The sequence below is a fragment of the Anguilla rostrata genome, chromosome 10 (genome assembly GCF_018555375.3).
Source record: "Anguilla rostrata isolate EN2019 chromosome 10, ASM1855537v3, whole genome shotgun sequence".
Lineage (NCBI taxonomy): Eukaryota > Metazoa > Chordata > Actinopteri > Anguilliformes > Anguillidae > Anguilla > Anguilla rostrata.
The window spans coordinates 3,495,725-3,514,273 of record NC_057942.1 but is presented as its reverse complement, the minus strand read 5'-3'; the positions used below and the strand labels follow the sequence as shown (position 1 = coordinate 3,514,273).

The 18,549-nt window shown below is 50.7% G+C and overlaps 2 protein-coding genes across 2 annotated transcripts in view; one reads left to right on the top strand and one right to left on the bottom strand.

The window, feature by feature from the left end:
• The window catches only part of emid1 (EMI domain containing 1), a 67,515-nt gene extending 52,639 nt beyond the window's left edge, over positions 1 to 14,876 (top strand). Inside the window, exons 8-16 of the mRNA XM_064353498.1 lie at positions 321 to 428; positions 3,461 to 3,589; positions 7,353 to 7,451; positions 7,723 to 7,775; positions 8,096 to 8,158; positions 8,249 to 8,293; positions 8,750 to 8,794; positions 11,547 to 11,631; positions 12,787 to 14,876. Of these exons, the coding sequence (XP_064209568.1) occupies positions 321 to 428; positions 3,461 to 3,589; positions 7,353 to 7,451; positions 7,723 to 7,775; positions 8,096 to 8,158; positions 8,249 to 8,293; positions 8,750 to 8,794; positions 11,547 to 11,631; positions 12,787 to 12,923 (764 nt within the window). The 3' untranslated portion in view covers positions 12,924 to 14,876. The remainder of the gene's footprint in view (positions 1 to 320; positions 429 to 3,460; positions 3,590 to 7,352; positions 7,452 to 7,722; positions 7,776 to 8,095; positions 8,159 to 8,248; positions 8,294 to 8,749; positions 8,795 to 11,546; positions 11,632 to 12,786) is intronic.
• Positions 14,877 to 15,131: 255 nt separating this feature from the next.
• rhbdd3 (rhomboid domain containing 3) lies at positions 15,132 to 18,471 on the bottom strand. The gene is made up of 5 exons (XM_064353490.1): positions 17,667 to 18,471; positions 17,147 to 17,536; positions 16,885 to 17,011; positions 16,447 to 16,713; positions 15,132 to 15,924 (listed from the first exon to the last, which is right to left on the bottom strand). The coding sequence occupies exons 1-5, from the start codon at positions 17,827 to 17,829 to the stop codon at positions 15,771 to 15,773; spliced, it is 1,101 nt and encodes a 366-aa protein (XP_064209560.1). The 5' UTR covers positions 17,830 to 18,471; the 3' UTR covers positions 15,132 to 15,770.
• Positions 18,472 to 18,549: the final 78 nt, after the last annotated feature.

Genomic DNA, 18,549 nt, shown 5'->3' with positions numbered 1-18,549 from the left:
TGTACTTCTTAAGAGATGTGTATGACTTTATATTCTGTTTAATGTCAGAACATATATTGCACAAATGTGTCAATGTGTTATTACACATATATGACATACATATAAATAACAATGAAACTTATAATTCAATATGTATTTTCCGTGTGTATCTTTCTTATGATTTATGTTCTGTAAATACACTATTTTTGCAATTTCTGAGATGTTCCTAATATATGCCTTCTCTGTATGTTGTTATGAGTAATACACTTTAAAATATATGGCTTATTTGTTTTTATTTGTTGTGGGACGTGGGGAGTGACCGGGCTGTGCTCTCTCTTCAGGAAAGTCAGGGTCCAGGGGCCTTCCGGGACCCAGCGGCCCCAGGGGGGACCCCGGGTCGAGAGGCCCCTCTGGGGCCCCCGGACAAAGAGGGACCCCCGGCCCGGCAGGTAAAGAAGCGGCCAATCAGAGCTCAGCATTTTCATTACCGCTGATTCACGTCTCCCCCAATCAGAGCTCTGCATTTTTATTACCGCTGATTCACGTCTCGTCCAATCAGAGCCCAGCATTTTCATTACCGCTGATCACGCCCAATCAGACTCTGCTATACCGCTGATTCACGCTGCCAATCAGAGCCCGCATTTTCATTACGCTGATATTACACGCCTGCCCGCAGACGCACCTAGGTAGCGCGTGGATCACCAGCCCCAGACTGAAACCCCTCTGAGTCACGTCCCGTTATCACCCCAGACCTCTCTGTCCCCCGCCCGGATGAGGCGGGGGTGGGGGGGGGACGGCTCCGAACGTTTTCACCGGAGGCTGAGTCATTGCATCCTGTTTCTGAGAGTCTGCAAACGAGGCTCTGCCGGTTGCCACGGTCGCTCGCCATGGAAACGAGCCGCTCGCACACACACACACACACACACACACACACATGCGCTTCCCCCGGGACGGGCCAACGGAAAAATGCGGCACGGTTTCAAACCCCGCCCCGAAGGGCCCTTATAATAGGAAAGAGGGGTCAGTGGTTGTCACCTTTAATTTTCAACTTTGAATGCTAACCTGGAGAAAATGCCCCTCCCCTCCCCTCCCCGCCACCCAATCCCAAGCCGTCACAACTTACACCTTATTGCTCGTACCTCATTGGAGCAGAACGTGGTCTGACCCCCTCTGACCTTTGACCTTTGCTCTGTTTCTGCCGCTCCACAAGGGAGATTTAGGGCAAAGTAAATTGGAACCACTTTCTGGGAATGGTCATGTGACTGCAGTCTGAAACGAACATGGGCCAGGTATATATATATGGCCCTGGGCTCTTATTTCTTCCATATGTACACAGCTTTTTTGTAGAACCCCCCCCCCCCCCGCCCTCCAAAATCTGTTCTTGCATGTCTACTCACGGAACGGACCGCATACCCCTAGGTGAATTTCCCCAGCTGATCCTGTTTTTTTATTCTTGTAGCAGAACAAAAAAAAAAGAAGTCTTTTTGAAACATGCAATAAGCCGTATCCTGAAGCTGAAGTCCAGCATGTTCCGTCTAATGCGGCCAAATATCCCACCGAACAGTTTTGAGTGAGGGTGAGGGGGTAACATAAACGGACGTTTGGCCCGAAAAGAGAACTCATAAAGGCGCGGGAGTCCCTTTTTTTAGGGCCCCGACATTCCGCGGGAATGTCGACCGGAGTTCTGGGAAGAGCCGGGAGATCGTTCCCGGGCAGCGTCATTTCTCCTGAGTCAGCCGGGGGACGGGACATGTGTTTCCTGAGCGAGGAAACCGGAACTCCCCCCACCCCCCCCGACTTCTGCCCCGCACTCCGCCCGGCATCTGCCCCAGGGCCCCCACTTCCTGTCCCCCCCACCCCCGCCCCGCATCACCTGACCGCCAGCTGGAGTAAAAATACACTGTCGCCCTGGAGACACAGGGTCAAAGGTCAAGGGCAATGGGATGTCCAGCCAGTACACAGCAGCATTGTGGAATATGCAGTTGGCACAAAAAGACACTTGTAGTATCGTGGACGCACATTTCGCTGAATGTGTTATTTATTTAGAGGGACACTGGTCAGCGTTTCCAACGCAAACGTTTATGTGAGAGTGCCAGATCCAGCCATGGAAAACAAAAAAGAAACGGTTTTCATCTGTAGTCCCTGAGAAGGCTTTAGACAAGGAAGGAAATCCGGCTTGTGATTGGACGTTATTTGGGTAGTTTACGCCCCTCCTCCGGATCGCTGTTGGAAGTTTGGCGTGCCGGAGGGAGAGCTGGACAGAGATGCATTGTGGGAGAGATGTGCTCTGCCTAACGTTACCCCAGACGGGAGCAAACAATGATGTCATGAGTTTGGGTTGGGGGCAGCCGAGGGGTGAAGCGGTCTGTTTGGGGGCTCGACGCTCCGCCCCGTCCCAGCTGAACCCCCCCCCCTCGTCCCCTGCCCCCCCCCCCCCCCAAAACCCCCACCCGACTGTGGGGCTCTGTGAGGTTCCCTAAGTGAAATTAGGGTTTGGGTTTGGGGTTACCAACCGACGGTTCCTACAGGTGAGCTGGCGGGGGCAGCTCGTGTTAGGGCCCCCCCCCCCCCGCCCCCCTGCGTCCCCCCACTCTCATAAATCAGTCCTCCTGTCACGCAGAGGATGCGGGGCTACTCTTAATTTACTCCCCACCGGTGCCGCTAATGCCCTGCTCGCCATTTAACTGTGTTTATTTGAGTTCTCTCCGCTTCTCCCTTTCACTGGGAGTGAATGGCCATTAAATCCGCTCCTCCTGTTAATTACAGCCGAGCCAGAGTCACTGCCCCCCCCCCCCTCCCTCCCCTCCCTCCCCTTACGCCCCGTTGATATCGGCCTGACCCAGAGGACTGCCAAAAGATGAAACCGGATAGCCTGGGCTCTGTTTGCGCTCTCTTTCTCTACGGGTCTCTCTCGCTCCCTCTCTCTTTCACTCTCTCTCTTCTCTCTCTGTCTCTACTGATTCTTCTCTAGTGTGTTCTCTTCTCTGTGTTTTGTTGGTCTAATTTTACCTTCATGTGTTACTTTGGTTTATTTTATCTCGTGTTGTTGTTTTGGAAAGCCCTTCTAGCACCACGTTCTGAAAAGCGCTACATAAATAAAGTTATTATTATAATAATAATGGGTGAAGTCTGGCGCGCCGCGTAGCGTGAAACCTGGGACTTGGTCTCCTCCGCTCCGACCGAGCCTTCCTCTCGTCCAGTCGATCGAGCCGTCCCCTCCGACCATCAGTCTGAAAGTAGCTGTGCGTATGGAATCCCATGAGCCTCTTCGTTCTCGCCAGGGGGAACGAGCATTCGTACAACTGCCACATTTGCCCTGCTATCCATTATTACTATTAACATTTTCTCACTACTTCGCCACCAGCAATGCCACTCTCAGATGTCGGGTTTTTTTGTTGTTTTAGTTTGTAAACATCAGTTGTAATGTGTGACACACGGGCCTTGGGGTGTTGATGATCCCGCTGACGATTCTCTCCCATAGGCCCCCTGGGTCCACGCGGGCTTCCCGGGGAGAGAGGACGACCAGGCCCCCCCGGCCCCCCCGGGCCCCCGGGACCCCCGGCCCCCGCCGGCGCCCGTATCCCAGACCTGGGAGCGTCTCCGGACCGAGGTGAGGGAACCTGCCGTGTGGGGGCCCGGTGGGGGCCGTGTGGGGGCCGTGTGGGGGCCGTGTGGGGGCCGTGGTTTACCAGGCTCTTTGTGTGGCTCTCTGCCGCGGCCTTCCTCTGCAGTGGGGTGTGTTTCAGTTTAATGGGTCTATTACAGGTCCCCTCACCTGCTGCACACACACACACACACACACACACACACACACACACAAAATAACAATCACACACACACACGCTCTCGCGCACACACACACACACGCACACTCACACCCACACACACACACGCTCTCGCACACACACACGCACTCACACACACACAGGTGTAAGAGGAGCAGTGATCTGCAGCAGCTCTCCCTAATAAACGGGGGTGCTGGGGGATGGTGGAGGGGGATCAACCGTATCCTCTGTCGGCCCACAATGGGGGGTCTCGGGGGACAAAGAGCAGGAAGTGACCTCACTCCTTAATGAGTCCATTTGTCATGAGTGGTCTCCTTCTGAAACGACGGACCCACACAGACAAAGGTTTGGGGGGGAGGTGGGCTGGGGGGGCCTCTGCACTTGCCCCTGTAGTGGGTGGTCTGGTATGATGTCACCCCTCCAGTTGTTTGGGGTGGGAGGGGGGGGGGCTTAGGGCCGAACCCTCACTGGTAAAACAGCTCTGTCGTGATTAAATAACTCATGCCACTGCATTTGGTTTCCACCAAAAATGTTGTTTTTCTGGAAAAAAAATGTGTGAATTTTTGAAAGGAGTATTTTAATCCATAAGGGGATATCTATAGGGCTATCTATCTGTGGGCATATCTATGGTGCTGTCTATGCGTGGGCATATCTATGGTGCTGTCTATGCGTGGGCATATCTATGGTGCTGTCTATGTGTGGGCATATCTATGGTGCTGTCTATGCGTGGGCATATCTATGGTGCTGTCTATGTGTGAGCACATCCATGGTGCTGTCTATGCGTGGGCATATCTATGGTGCTCTCTATGTATGGGCATATTGTGGTGTTGTCTGTGGGAGTCTGGGAGCTCGGGGGACTTCATCGTTTCTGCCACATCAAACAGAGCTGAAACGACGCTCGTCTTCAGAGCTGAGTCAAGGAGGCTTGAAAAGGAGGCGTTCAGAAAGTGTTTTTTCGGTCAGTTTAGTGTTTTATTTCTGGAACCCCCCCCGCCCCTGCTCCCGCCCCCTCGCTGTAAATGGAGGGCTGTTTGACAGAGGAACAAAGGGCCAGACTGACACATCGCACGCTGGGAAGGGGACCTGTCGGGCGATGAGTCCGCTGACGTCACGCAAAGCGCTTCCAGATGTGCTGAGCGCAGACAGCTGCAGAGGTGCAAGGGCTCGTTCAGAGCTGGATATGCGTGTGTGTGTGTGTGTGTGTGTGTGTGTGTGTGTGTGTGTGTGTGTGTGAATGTGTGTGTGTGTGTGTGTGTCTGTGAGTGTGTGCGTGTACGTGTGTGTGTGTGTGCGTGTTTGTGCGTGTGTGTGTGAATATGCGTGATTGTGTGTGTGTCTGTGAGTGTGTGCGTGTGTGTCTGTGTGTGTGTGTCTGTGTGTATGTGTGTGTGTGTTTATATGTGTTTTGGGGGGAGGTCGGTGGGCAGTATTTTCGGGGTCTGGACGGGGGCGGTGGAAGCCCCTGAGAGGGCCGTGTTTTGGTGAGAGGTCCAGGCTGTGAGCGTGTGGGCGGAGCCAATGCACTGAACTCCTGACACAGATACTGTGACCCCTTTTAACCGGACAGAACCAACGGCAGAATTAGAGTCTGCAGCTGGTCTTCCTTTGGAAAACATCAACTTCTCCCGTCTAGGAAAGAGGGTTCCTCCATCCCCCCCCACCCCCCCCACTGAGGGGAAGATTCCTGGGGCGAGGTGCGATGTTTGGAAATCCATCTCCAGCCAAACCCCGCGCGCACGTGCGGCTGTGTTGTTTTTCTAAAAACCCTCTATCTTTTCTTTTTTTGGGACAGGGGGAGGGGAGGGTGTCGAGCGTGGGCGTTCTGATGATAGCGGCTGATTGTGAGCGTGAGGGCCGTGGAGAGCGTGAAACCGCACGCGCTCTCAAGCGCTCGAGCACCATTGACACATGCGTCCCCTCGCACCTCTCTCTCTCTCTCTCTCTCTCTCTCTCTCCCTCTCTCCCTCTCCCTCTCTCTTTCTCTCCCCCTCTCACTCTCCCTCTCTCTCTCTCTCTCTCTCTCTCTCCCTCTCTCCTCTCCTCTCTCTTTCTCTCCCCTCTCACTCTCCCTCTCTCTCTCTCTCTCTCTCTCTCTCCTCTCTCCCTCCCTCTCTTCTCTCCCTCTCACTCCTCCCTCTCTCTCTCTCTGTCTCCATCCTCTCCTCCCTCCCTCTCTCTTCTCCCCCCTCATCTCTCCCTCTCTCTCTCTTCTCCCTCTCTCCTCTCTCCTCTCTCTCTCTCTTTCTCCCCTCTCACTCTCCTCGCTCTCTCTCCTCCTCTCTCTCTCCCTCTCTCACCTCTCTCTCATCTCTCTCTCTCTCTCTCTCTCCCTCTCCCTCTCCCCCTCTTCTCTCCCTCTCTCTCTCTCCTCCTCTCCCTCCTCCCCTCTCTCTCTCCTCCCTCCTCTCCTCTCTCTCTCTCTCTCTCTCTCTCTCTCTCTCTCTCTCCCTCGCTGTGTGGGCGGGTATCGGGCGACACCAGCAGCGTCGCACACGCCGCCTGTGATAATGCGTGCTCGGTCTAAAAAAAAAACACACCCACCACCTACACGTGCGGCCCGCGTCCACTCGACACAAACACTTGTTAAATCTGAGGCGGTCCGGAGCATCCATTAGTGACAGCTGTTACTGCTGTACACTGTGAGCACCCTGTTTAAGCGGCACTTTGTAAACATCAATCCATCAATCCAGGTTGTTTGGGGGGTTGGGGGGGGGGTGGGGACTGAAGCCTATCCCAGCATGCATTGTGTGAAAGGCAGGAATACATGCTGGACAGACCGTTGCAGGGCACACACACACCAGGTGCACAATCCAGGTCCAGAAAGTAAAAGTCCTCCCCAGTGTTTTTGTCCCAATCACCTGGATTTGCTGATCAGCACAAGTCTTCAGCCAGGAGGTTGAGCTGATTCAGTGAAATCAGCTGGGCTGAGTTCATGGGTGGAAGAATCACAAGGCAGGACTTTTACTTTCTGACCTCTGAACTTTCCCATCTGTGGTGTTTATTGGGAGTATTGTATGCAGAGACGGAATGATGTGGGCTGACCAAGAGAGAGAGACAAACATTTGAATTTGAATTTGAATTTGAATTGAGAGAGAGAGAGACAGAGAGAGAGAGAGAGAGCGGGTGAATGTCCTCTTTTCTCCAGGGCTATAGTTAGCGGGACGGGGCAGGGAGCGTGTGGAGTTTGGCAGCTAACGGACGTGTCTCGCTGACAGGCTTTATCTCCTCCCCCCCCCTCCCCCATCATCAACGGAACGAGGAGAGATTCCAGCTCCATTCGCCTCTAAAATAAATTAAAATGAGCATATGGAAACATGGAGATTAGCATGTCTATTGTTCATGTAGTATAGCAAAATAATAATGGTAATTGTTTTATTCTTAAACCTCTCTTATGTGCATTTGCGTCTATATTTCTATTTATACATAGATAAAACTTGCTCATACCATCAGGTAATGTGAAGTCTCCCAAGTAAATTTGTGGCATATTTGCGCCACCTGGTGGTGAAGATTAGCAACGTGCTTGTGAGTAATTTTTTCTCTCTGTTTATTAAACAGCCCCTGATTTTGTGTGTTCTCTCCCTCCAACAGGCCAGACTGGAGACCCCTTCCTCTCCAACACCTTCCTCGACTCGCAGGGGGTCCCTGTGCAAGGGCCAGCGGGGCCCCCCGGACCCCCTGGTCCCGTAGGTCAGTCTGTCAGTCCGTCCGTCCGTCCGTCTGTCTGTCTGTCCATCCCTTTCCTTACCGCCACTGTTTTGGGCAACCTGCCCAGTCCCCTTCCCCTACATTTTGTGAAGCTGTGTCCTGTTTTAAAGAACCCCTTGACCAGGATCTGGAGAAGAGTGTGCTGATTCAAGCTTGATTTCCTCATTTATTTAAAAAGAGTCCGTAGGAGGAGAGTAAAAAGAGAGAGGGGGGTGCGGTCGGGTTCCTCATTATTTCGTCTCCTGTCACGCAGGGCCACCGGGTCCTGTGGGGCCGACGGGACCTGCAGGTCCGCCAGGACTGAACGTGAGTGGGGTCGGGACGGTGGGCGGGGCATGTGGTGGGAGGGGCTAGCCAATGGGAAAGGAGGGGCCTGTGGGCAGCAGACAGGAAGCACGATGTGAACGTGGGATTTTTAGTCTTCATGACATTTATAGTTATTTCTGACGCTCACACACTCGAACACACACACACACACTCTCTCACACTCACACACACACACACACACACACACACACACACACACAGTATGCTTACCCCTCACAGTCGCGGGGTGGTTCTGTGCTGTCGTCTGTAACGGGATGTCCCGTAGTGACCGCGTGCGCTTTTTGTGTCTCTCCCTGCAGGGCAAGCCCGGGGTCCCCGGGGTTCGGGGTCCCGCGGGCCCCAAGGGGGAGCGAGGGGAGAGGGTAGGTGTATTTTTTTTGGCGGGATCACAGTCAGCACCCCTGTGTTCCAGAACCCGAACACCTACCTAAATCTCCGCTCTGACTTTGCAGGGTCCTCTGGGGTATCCGGGGGAACGCGGGTTCCAAGGAGAGTCGGTAAGCACCCCCAAATGACCAGAGGAACCGCCGTTGTGCAAGTGGGATAGTGGTGGTGGTGGTTCTCCACCAATAGAAAGCCTCCTTTCTGTGGGTGATGACACGGCCAGCAGCCATGGGACTCTCGGCCACAGTTGGCCCAGGCACAGTCGGGACTGCAGTACATTCCGGAATTCATTGCGTCAGAACCAGTACCCGGGGGCGGAGATGGGGGGGGGGGGGATTTTCTCCACATGTCAAACATGGGTAAATGTCAAGATTTGATTTTAAGTCCGTTTGGGTCCAATTGTCCAAATCTGCTGCGTTTGCGACAGTGCCTATGATTCTGCTGTCAAAGTAAATTTGTTTTACAACAAAAGTGTGTTTTCGACAGCCCCCCCCCCCCCCCCCGAGCCGGTCTCAGTCCCCGCGCATTGCGTAGCTTTCGTCTGACATCTCTCCGCGTTTATTTCCCAGGGTGCACCGGGACCGAAGGGCGAGCCGGGGGAGAAAGGACTGCCGGTAAGCCTGCCAAAAGCAGGGCCGCGGGGTTCCGCTCTTTCAGCGCGTCGCTGACTGTGACATCACAGTCTCCTCTGTGATGTCACACTGCTGAACAAATAAAAGGATGAAAAATTGGGGGGGAAAAAAGGAATCCTCCGCAGTTTTTAAATATTCTCAAACTACGTGATCAGTGTAGAACGCCTCTTTTGTTATTGTTCTGTTGTATTTATTGCTTTTTTTTTGTTTTGCTTCTTTCTCGTATGCTAAGAAAATATTGGACGTAAGGGAATTTCAGTGCTAATGACTCTTCTTGACTGTCGTCGTGTCTGTGTTGTCCGGTGTCTGTCTGTTCAATGTCCGTCTGTCCAGTGTCCACTTTCATCGTGTGTAAAGTGCTCATGTACAGATCATGCTGGTGTAGATGTCGTTTGTGGAGCGTTCATTGGAAACATTAAAGGCTCAAGCCTGTCCAAGCCTCTGTAGGTTATAATTGGCATTGGCTTGATATATGTCAGCCAAAATATTTAAAAGTTTTTAAAAGTATATCTTTATATATGTGTATATATACACTAACGGGCAGGTGCATTGTAGGCTTAAATCTCCTCTGGAAACTCCACCATTGTCTGTTGTGTGTTTTCCAAAAAAAAAAAGGCTTAATTTGTGTTATGTATTAAGTGATTTTCTGTGCAGAACGCATTGACAGTACTCTTGAGTTATTGTTTTGTGTGTGCATGAAATCAGCTACATGACAATGTCCAGATGTTGAGGTTTCCACGTGCGTGAATGTTTGCTGGTGTACTGTGTCGCTGTTCATGTGGTGATTGCTGGTCCTGATGGCCCCTGTCGACTGCTGCCCTTAAAAAAAACAACAAAAAAAAACAACTGTCCTGTCTGACCCCTAAGCTCCTCCCTCTGCAAGCAGCTGTCTCCATGGCTACCATTCACAGTCACATTCTAAGCCTGCGCACTTGGCATATACTTCCACACACATTCATACACACCTACCTGCGTGTGAACTTGCATACTGTACATTCATAGTCTTCTGCTGGTAGTTTAAAAAAAGAAACAAGTGAGTGGGTGGTTTCAACCAAGTATTTCCACACAAAACACGGAAACTTCTCTACCCTGACTGTGCTGTCATTTTTCAAAATAAAACAGGCTGGTTAGTTTTCTATTTAGTTGGTGCATTCGGTCAGTGGTGCATATGCACAGTGCTAGTGTTAATTTGAATGGACATGGGTGGAGGAAGTGGCGCCACCCACTGGACGAAGTTGGGATTACCTCTGCACGTTTGGAACCCCCAGATTTCGATTGTTACAAACACCCGCATTTCTCCACCAATTCCACGTGGTGGAACGTATATGCCAGATGCTTCATGTTTATTTACTGTGGGAACAGTGGTGGCGGGTTTGGTGGTGGGATCAGGAGTGGGGTGGGGGGGTGGGGGGAATATGTGTAATGGATACAGCTATCCTCCAGTGTCCCACAATGCATGGCTGCATGGTTCCATCGTAAGCCAGTGTGCTGCTGGGAATGTTCTTTGCTGTAAACTCACCCTGCCTTCGTGTAGATTACAGAGATAAACCGGACAGGCGCCAGTGTGATTTTAAAGACTGTCATTGGTCAATAAAGCCCATCGCCAACAAAGATAAAACAATACGATTGTGTACAAACATTTAAAAAAAACACAATGGGGTTTATTTATCACAATGCCCTTTGTTGACATTTAAACTTAGAAATGATCCAGAATGGCCTCGCTTGTCCTGTTATCTCTGTGAACAGCTCCTTTCCTGCCATTTTCTCTCAATCTTGCTGTCTTCTTCAGACCAGGAGAAACCTCCCCTTTCTTCACACTGTATGGGGGCCCCTGGCCTACTAGACTCAGACACACAGCGTGGACTTCAAGGTCCACAAGCGTCCTGGTTACACTTTGAAACGGCTAACGGAAGATAAAATAAACTGAAACACAGATACCACTGGATCCCTTGATTTTCACCTAAGTCTCCTGCAAGTTCTGATACTCAACATGAAACAACCTAACAGCCCCCCCCCCCAAACTCTCACAAATCCTAATCCTGTTACTAACTTCTGTGCTTGTGAGCATCAGAACTTCAGTGGAGAAGAGTTGGAGACTCGGGGATGATACCCATGGCATGACTGATTGATTTAGACTGGCTAGCTGTTCTGTTTCGAAGTGGGGGACAGGGACCCCTTCATGCTGACTGGTCGACATGTCTGAATGATGCTCACGTAGTGACATTTTAAAACATTTTTTTTTTCCAATTGAGCCCAAAAGGAATAGTTTGTAAGATTAGAAGAAAGTAATCATATCTGAACAGGTGGAGTGCCAGCCACTCTCTGTCACACTGGTTTTCCATCGATGCAACTGTAATCAGCATGTTTCTGTGCAGTGGAATGCTCTCTGTGAGTGACTGAGCCCTTTGGGAAGTGAAGGCCGTTGCTCTGATGAAGACTAATCTCGTTTAGTTTCAGTGCCGTTTTCCTCCTCTGTGAGTCTCGAGCAGTGTGTGACGTGCATGTCGTTTGCAGTTTGCCTGGTCTTGCAGCATGGCCAGAGAGACCAGGGGGGTGGGGTGGGGGGGGAGGGGTTAGCCAGGGGTGGGGGTTTGGGGGGGTCTGGGGGGGTGACCGGTTTTTAACCCTCTAACTGCCGGAGGGGAGAGAGAGAGAGAGAGAGAGGGGGGGTGCACCTTGGCGAGCGCTTGTTTGGCTGTGCCCCATACCTTGACGGCTGTATCTATTTTCACAGGGGGACGGGATACACCAAATCCGAGAGGCGCTGAAGATCTTAGCCGAGAGGGTTTTAATCCTCGAGACTATGATCGGTATCCATGGTGAGTAGGAGGGGGCAGCCTTCAGGTTTAGGCAGGGGTCAGGCGGGGCGGGGTTTTTTTTTGGCCCCCCCCCTTTCCCCCCTACGGGCGGGGGGGGGGGGGGGGGGTGTGGACGGCGCCGGGCGGCCCTAGGACCAGCGCCCCTCCCTCCCTCCCTCCCAATCCCCCCGTGTCACTCTTCTCGATCTCCGATAGGACGTTAGCTTGCAGATGTTCCGCGACATGCAGGCCGACCTCGAGCTGCTGACGCGCAGAGTGACTCTGCTGGAGGCCATCATCTGGCCAGGTAACCCCCCCTCCCCCCCCCACAGGTCCTGCTCTGTCCTGCGCCTCCCGCTCGCCACCCGAGGCAGACCAGGCCGCCGCCCCAAGGCTAGCCTGCTGCAGATCTGAGTCAAATACTGTAAGGCCTCCTGGGGCCTTTCTGTGTGGAGTCTGCATGTTCTCCCCTGTGTCTGTGTGGGTTTCCCCCCCACTGTCCAAAGACATGCTGGCTCGGCAGGTTAGGTAATTGGACATTGCCGATAGGTATGAGTGTGTGAGTGAATGGTATGTGTGCCCTATGATGGATTGGAGACCTGTCTCTCGTCCAGTGCATGCTGGGATACGCTCCAGCCGATACCCCAATCCTGACCAGGAACAAGCGGGTTAGATAGTAGATGTATGGATGGATGGATGGATGGACAGATTAACATATGATTGCGTCCTTTTTAGTTAGTGAATAACTTTGTTAAAAATCCTCAGGGATCTGCATGAGTTGTTCAGCTGTTCCCGGCATCATACGTTGAAGTACCTGACCCAGGTTTTCCAGGGTTGACTGCAGCCTTCTGATAACTGGGATAACTGGGATAGCTGGGATAGCTGGGATAGCTGCTTATTTCTGAGCTTAATGCTGTCGAGCAGTTAGCCCGGGGAACTCAGATGGAGAAGAGGAGAAACAGCTGAACAGTGAAACAGGTTTTTTTTGGCGGTGGTCTGCCAGCGGTTTGGGGGTGTTTTGGCTGTATTGTCGGGTGTCGCGCGGGTTCGGGGGGGTGGACGGGACGTTCTGGCGCCGGGACCCGCCGCGTCGCTCTCTTCGCGGTCCCTCTGCTCCGGGTTTTGGCGGCTCCAGCACAGCCCCACCTCTTCCTCCTCTTCCTCTCTCTCCAACAGAGACGGAGCCCGACGGCTCGGGGGACGGGCCGTACGGCACCACGTCGCCCGGGTACTACCGGGACAAGCGGGCGGGCGTGCCCCCACCCCGGGCGACCCTCCCGCTCGGCCGCGACGCCAAGGAGCTGGGCAAGTAGCCCAAAATCCAACCAGAGCTCCGAGAGAAACGTCCGAAGTGGGGGTGGGGTGGGGGGGGGGGGCAACAGAAGCAGACACTCCCCCCACCTCCCCACCCCCACCCCACAGACTCTGACATCCACCCACTGATCCAGACACCGGTAATTAAGCCCCGCCCCACGGCGACAGGAACCTAGCGGGGGCTGCCCTACCTCCAAAACAAGAGGGGTCACCTCAGGGAAGACACACAGGTGCTCTGGAGACTGCTCACCCCCCCCCCCTCCCCCTTTAGCCCCAGCCCCTGCCCCCCCTCCCCCCACATTCCCTTAAAACCGTCCCCCCTCTGGCCCTCCTCCGCCATCATAATGGGGGCTGTTGTCTTTTGTGTAACCGTCCCGAAAAACTCCCAGAGCAACAACAAGAGGAGTTTTTAAATGGCTGAGGAAAAAAAAAAACAGAACATGGGAATAAAGGAAAAGAAAATGACTGCTAAAATAATGGTGCTTTTAAACTGTAAACAATCCAAGGACAATAAAGGGGACACAAGACTCAATTAAAAAGAAAAAAAGAAAATACTACAAGTAAAGATTGAAATGTGCTTGGAGTGGCCATGTTGGGTCTCAACAGTGTCCGGGAATCTCAGAGTTTATTGTCTATTTAAATGAATTGAATAAGGAGAGTCCGCAGGAAATAACACTAGACCTCCTTACTGTTTTATACTTTTGTTTAATTTTTAATACTTCCCTACCCCCCTCTCCACCCCCACCCCTGCTTTAGACTGCAATGGAAGGGACATCTTCCCAGTGGGAGGAGGGATGGAGTGCTTTCTCACGTGAAGCTCACGTGCGTTACCGTTAGCCCGCGTCCTGCCCCCCCCCGCATGCTAGCCTGGTTAGCTTCACCCTCTGCACCGGGGCAAAGGGGGCTGAAATGATTTTGGGTGCTTCCGTTCTCTCTTCCTCTGTCCCGTTTGCGCAGGAGTCGTTTTTTTTTGGGGTTTTTTTGCACAGCACTCCGCACAGGCTGTTTACACCTGCAGCTGCTCCACACTGAAGGCCTCAACAGCGCCCCCTGCTGCACGACCGGGGGTTGAACTGGGAGAGGCATGCACGCACATACTCCCATACAAACACACACACACACACCCGTACAGACGAAACACACACTCACACCCGTACAGACAAAACACACACACACACACACCCGTACAGACAAAACACACACACACCCGTACAGACAAAACACACACACACACACTCGTACAGACAAAACACACACACACACACACCCGTACAGACAAAACAAAAACATACTGTACACACACACATCCTTACAAACAAAATAAACACATACACTGTACATGCACACAAACACACCCTTACAGGCAAAACAAGCACATACACTGTACATACACACACACAAACACCCTTCAGACAAAACACACACATGCTGTAAATACAAACACACACCCTTACAAACACACACACACACAAACACATACACTCTTACAAACATGCACACATACACTCTCTCTCACACACACACACACACACAGTCTCCCCGAGAATAAAACCAAACTGCGGTGGGATTTCAGCAGAACGCCTAGCTCCATCAGGGACGTCCTGCAGTACTGCAGTCGCAAACAAACCAGCGTCAGCGAGGAGTAAAAACTCTACATGCAACTTGAACTCTTTTCCTTCGGTGTAACTTTGTACCACTATTACAGTTATATATATTATAGATACAAATACTCTCCAGAAGTAAAACCTTTTTCAATTGTCCTTTCTCTTATTACAAAAAAATTGTATTATGTGAATTATTTAAGATAATCATTAGCAGCCGTTTTTTGCTTGTCGTAAAAGCGATTTACGTAATGTCTCATGTATTCATGTTTTACTTCTGTTTGCAAGCGTCTGTTGTCGTGCTTTGCGAATCTTCCAGATCGTTGGTAAATAAAGAACTGTTTTCCCTTTTTTTTTTTTTACATGACAAGACATCTCATTTGCTTCCTCCCATAAGAGAGAGTTTGGACAGTTAAGGACTGGCAGCAACAGAGAACAATTGTAGCCACCGGCAACTGATCTGTACTGAATTGCATAATAGGTACATGGGGGTAAAAAACAACCCATGTTTACTAAATCCATAATCCAGATTTGCTGTTCTCTAAATCATTCTCATAGGCAAAAAGAGTTTGGATACACAATGTAAAACACCTAGTATTTTACATATTTCAGAATTCAAAATATGTATTTTTATTGACATTGACACAAAGTACATTCATAGTTTCCAGGGTATAAACAATATAATTGCCTGTGATTGAGTGGTATTAATCCACAGTTTCATAGACAATATGGGAATGAGAAAAGAGTCTTTTTTTTTTTTTAATTCACTTCGCTTGGCTAAAGGGCACACTGCATTGGTTAAGACTGAAACACAAATGCCAAATAATCACTTGAATACAGCACATCTGTAAATGCTTATTTACTGGGGAGTGGACGCTCTTTTTGTTTTCTGGTGCTCGAAAACAAAGTTGTGTTGGCATCCACACCCCAAGCTGACCTGATGCAATGTGACACGCTGAGTTCTGCTTAAGTTCGCTGAGACGATACCCTTCCTTACCGCAGGGACCCCTCCCTGTGCTTTCAACTGCCTGTGTCTCAACATTGTAATGTGTCGCGGCACCAAATTCGGCTTTACCCGATGATGTCATTTCCCTCTGGGCTCACGCAACGTTGAATTTGGCTCCAGTGTGCAAAAAAAAAAAAACAACTTTCCGGTCTGTCTTTTGCATTCAAAGTATTCACCGGTGGCAAGGCCCTCCCATCAATCACAGAGTGATCCGAAAACCCTGCTCAGGCATCGTTGGGTCATGACTGGCTCTTCCCTTTGGAGGTGACCACGGCCTCCTGCCCAATCCTGTCGTCGATCAGCAGGGAAATGGCGCCATCTAGCTTCCCGGTGGCTGCGAGCGCAACCACTGCTTTCTCCGTGGGGAATCCCATTTTCTCCAGCTGCTGCAGCCTGAGCAGAAACAAATCAGAATACTTTTCTCACACATTAAATATCATAAATATGTAGCCAATAATACATTTTTTTTAAACGGAAGATTACAAAAATACAAAATACAAGTTTCAGGCAACCTAAAGTAAAACCTGACAAATCTCATTAACAGAGCGAGTGGGTGAAGCACAGTGACCTGTGACAGGCTTTACACATTTTTAACAAGGCCACACGGGGATTGTGTGGTTTTAAGTCCATGTCTAATACACAGTACTAATTAGACCACCCTTGAGAGCTCAAATATGCTTTCATGCCTAACCATATTTATGTAAGAACCGGTAAGAGTTCAGTGTGCATGGCAACAACAAAAAAACCTCTGTGACATAACATTTGCTTTTCATTAGAAGCTTATCTTAAATTAAAAAGTGAGAAAATGTTAAAATAAAATGTGATCCAATATTACATTTCTTAATGTGATTCCCATCAGGGTTCTGTTATGTACAGGGGAGGGGGGGGGGGGGCAAGGCCTCAGGTAGTACTGACCGTAAGGAAGACACCGAAGACTTGGGCACCTCCACCTTGTACCCAGGCCCTTCAGGAGTGTCCTGCAGGGACGCCAATATTCCCGCCCTAAGTAGCTCCTCGTCCAATAGCTGAAGCTGTGAGGCAGCGGCAGGCTCCTCCATCAGCCAATCGGACGCAGGGGATGGCGGCCAGGGCTGAGGGGGACCGGGATGCGACACTTCCCACTGAGGTCTGTGTGAGGAGGCCGACTGTCCCGTCGACAGAGACTCACGGAAGGGAGCAGGTCTGCAACAAAGCAAAAAAAACTAAACTGAAACCCAGCATCTCAAGTGCTACAGTACACCTCTGTTGCTTCGTTAAATATTTATCAGGAGTGCATACATTGCATGTGTCAACAAATCTTCCAACACTTTAAATCTCATTGACTGGATTTGTGGTTTTATTTCATATGGGCACCTCTGTCTGGCGATGCTGGTCGGTAAGCAGTCGCGGGGAGATGAGGAGATGAACGCGCGTGCAGGCAGGATGCCCCAAACGGCCAGCTTTTCTGCCTGCTGCAGCCGGCCAATCACAGCGGGACTGTCTGGGGCCAAAACGCTAAGGTCGGGATGGTGACATCATATTAATGATAAAGATTGCGTCAAACACAATGCACGCTTACTTAGGTAAAAGGTGACATAGTTAGATTTTCCAGGGGATGACTGCCGAGAAAGGATACAACAGTGTCCCACGCAGATTGCGCACAGGTGCAGCAGGATCGATGAGTCGGTCATTAGCACGGTGCTCACAAGCAAGAGCAGCCAAGGCAGCGACCACGCAGGTATGAAACGAAGCAGCCTTCGCTGCTTTAGGCGACCGCACTGCGCTGTGAACATGGTAAGGTGCGCGGCAGAGTAGCCGCAGATCCGGCCGTACTGTCCACCGGACAGGGAGAGGACGATGACGTAGAGCAGCGGCGGGAGAACCATGGAGAACAGGGACAGGGCGAGGAATGCCGCTGTGCCCAGCCGGCGCTCCTGGCTCTGTCCTAGCACCACCAGCAGGGCGGCGCTGTAGACAAGGGAGAACAGCTCCTCGTGACTGATGGCGTGGAGAGCCAGGCGATGAACTGTGACAAGAGATGAAGTCAACATCAACGGTTTGTTATTGCTGCTATTTTTGGTTTTCGTTCGTTGAGCTCCATATTCGTTTTATAATTTAAAACGAATATGGAGCTCCCCCCCCCCCAACTAACTCACCTTGAAGACCAGGGAACAATCCATCCGGACCGAGACAGAGATTGTTTTGGATGCTTCCAAGCCACACTGACAGCATCAGGGTTAATGAAAATGCTGCTCCAAGTGGAAAGCCTGAGCGATTTGATCCAAAGCAAGACCATTCGGAGCGTATAATACCGTGCATTTCAAAAAGGAGCAAATAATAGGCTCCTATAGTAAGTTTCCCATAGTCTGTCAAGCCTTCCTTCTTTATGAAGCGCAAGTTAGTCTGGCAAACCAGAAGCTATGCAGTTAACGTTACCTTGGTAGGCAACTGGCCGAATAAGTCGATTCGTTGTGTGACCAGGCTACTTTGGCAACTGAGATTGTCAACACAGATCATTTGGGGTTTCACTTCCTAGTTAGTGCCAGGTTAAGTGCAGGCGCAAGCCTCCGGTTGACAAAAGTGGGTCTGGTAAGGGATCGATGCAAAATTAGTATCTTCCTTTCTTTGTGTAAAATTTTATTTTACAAAAAAAAGTCATTTAGCAAGTTAGCTACCCATAGTTGTAGCTTACGTGTTGCTAGCTCGAAAATTATCTTGCTAGCTAGCGATGCACGGGTTGGAAGTAGAGTGGTCTAATTCTATCTCTAACGTAGCTTCAAATACCGTTTTGCTTTCTGTGACATTGGCCTCTTTGAACTGGACATTTTAATTATGTATTGGTATTTTCAGTGGCCGGCTTAGTAGCAAATTCCACATCGATAACGTCCCTTTTAGTTGTATACGTTTCCTGTTTTGTGCGACGTCATTTAGAGGACGGTTTCATTTTAAAGTTGTGAGGGAAATTAAAACTTTTGCCAGTTATATATTGGTTATCCATGTATAATTGCACATTTTATATATTACTATTTTATCGTATAT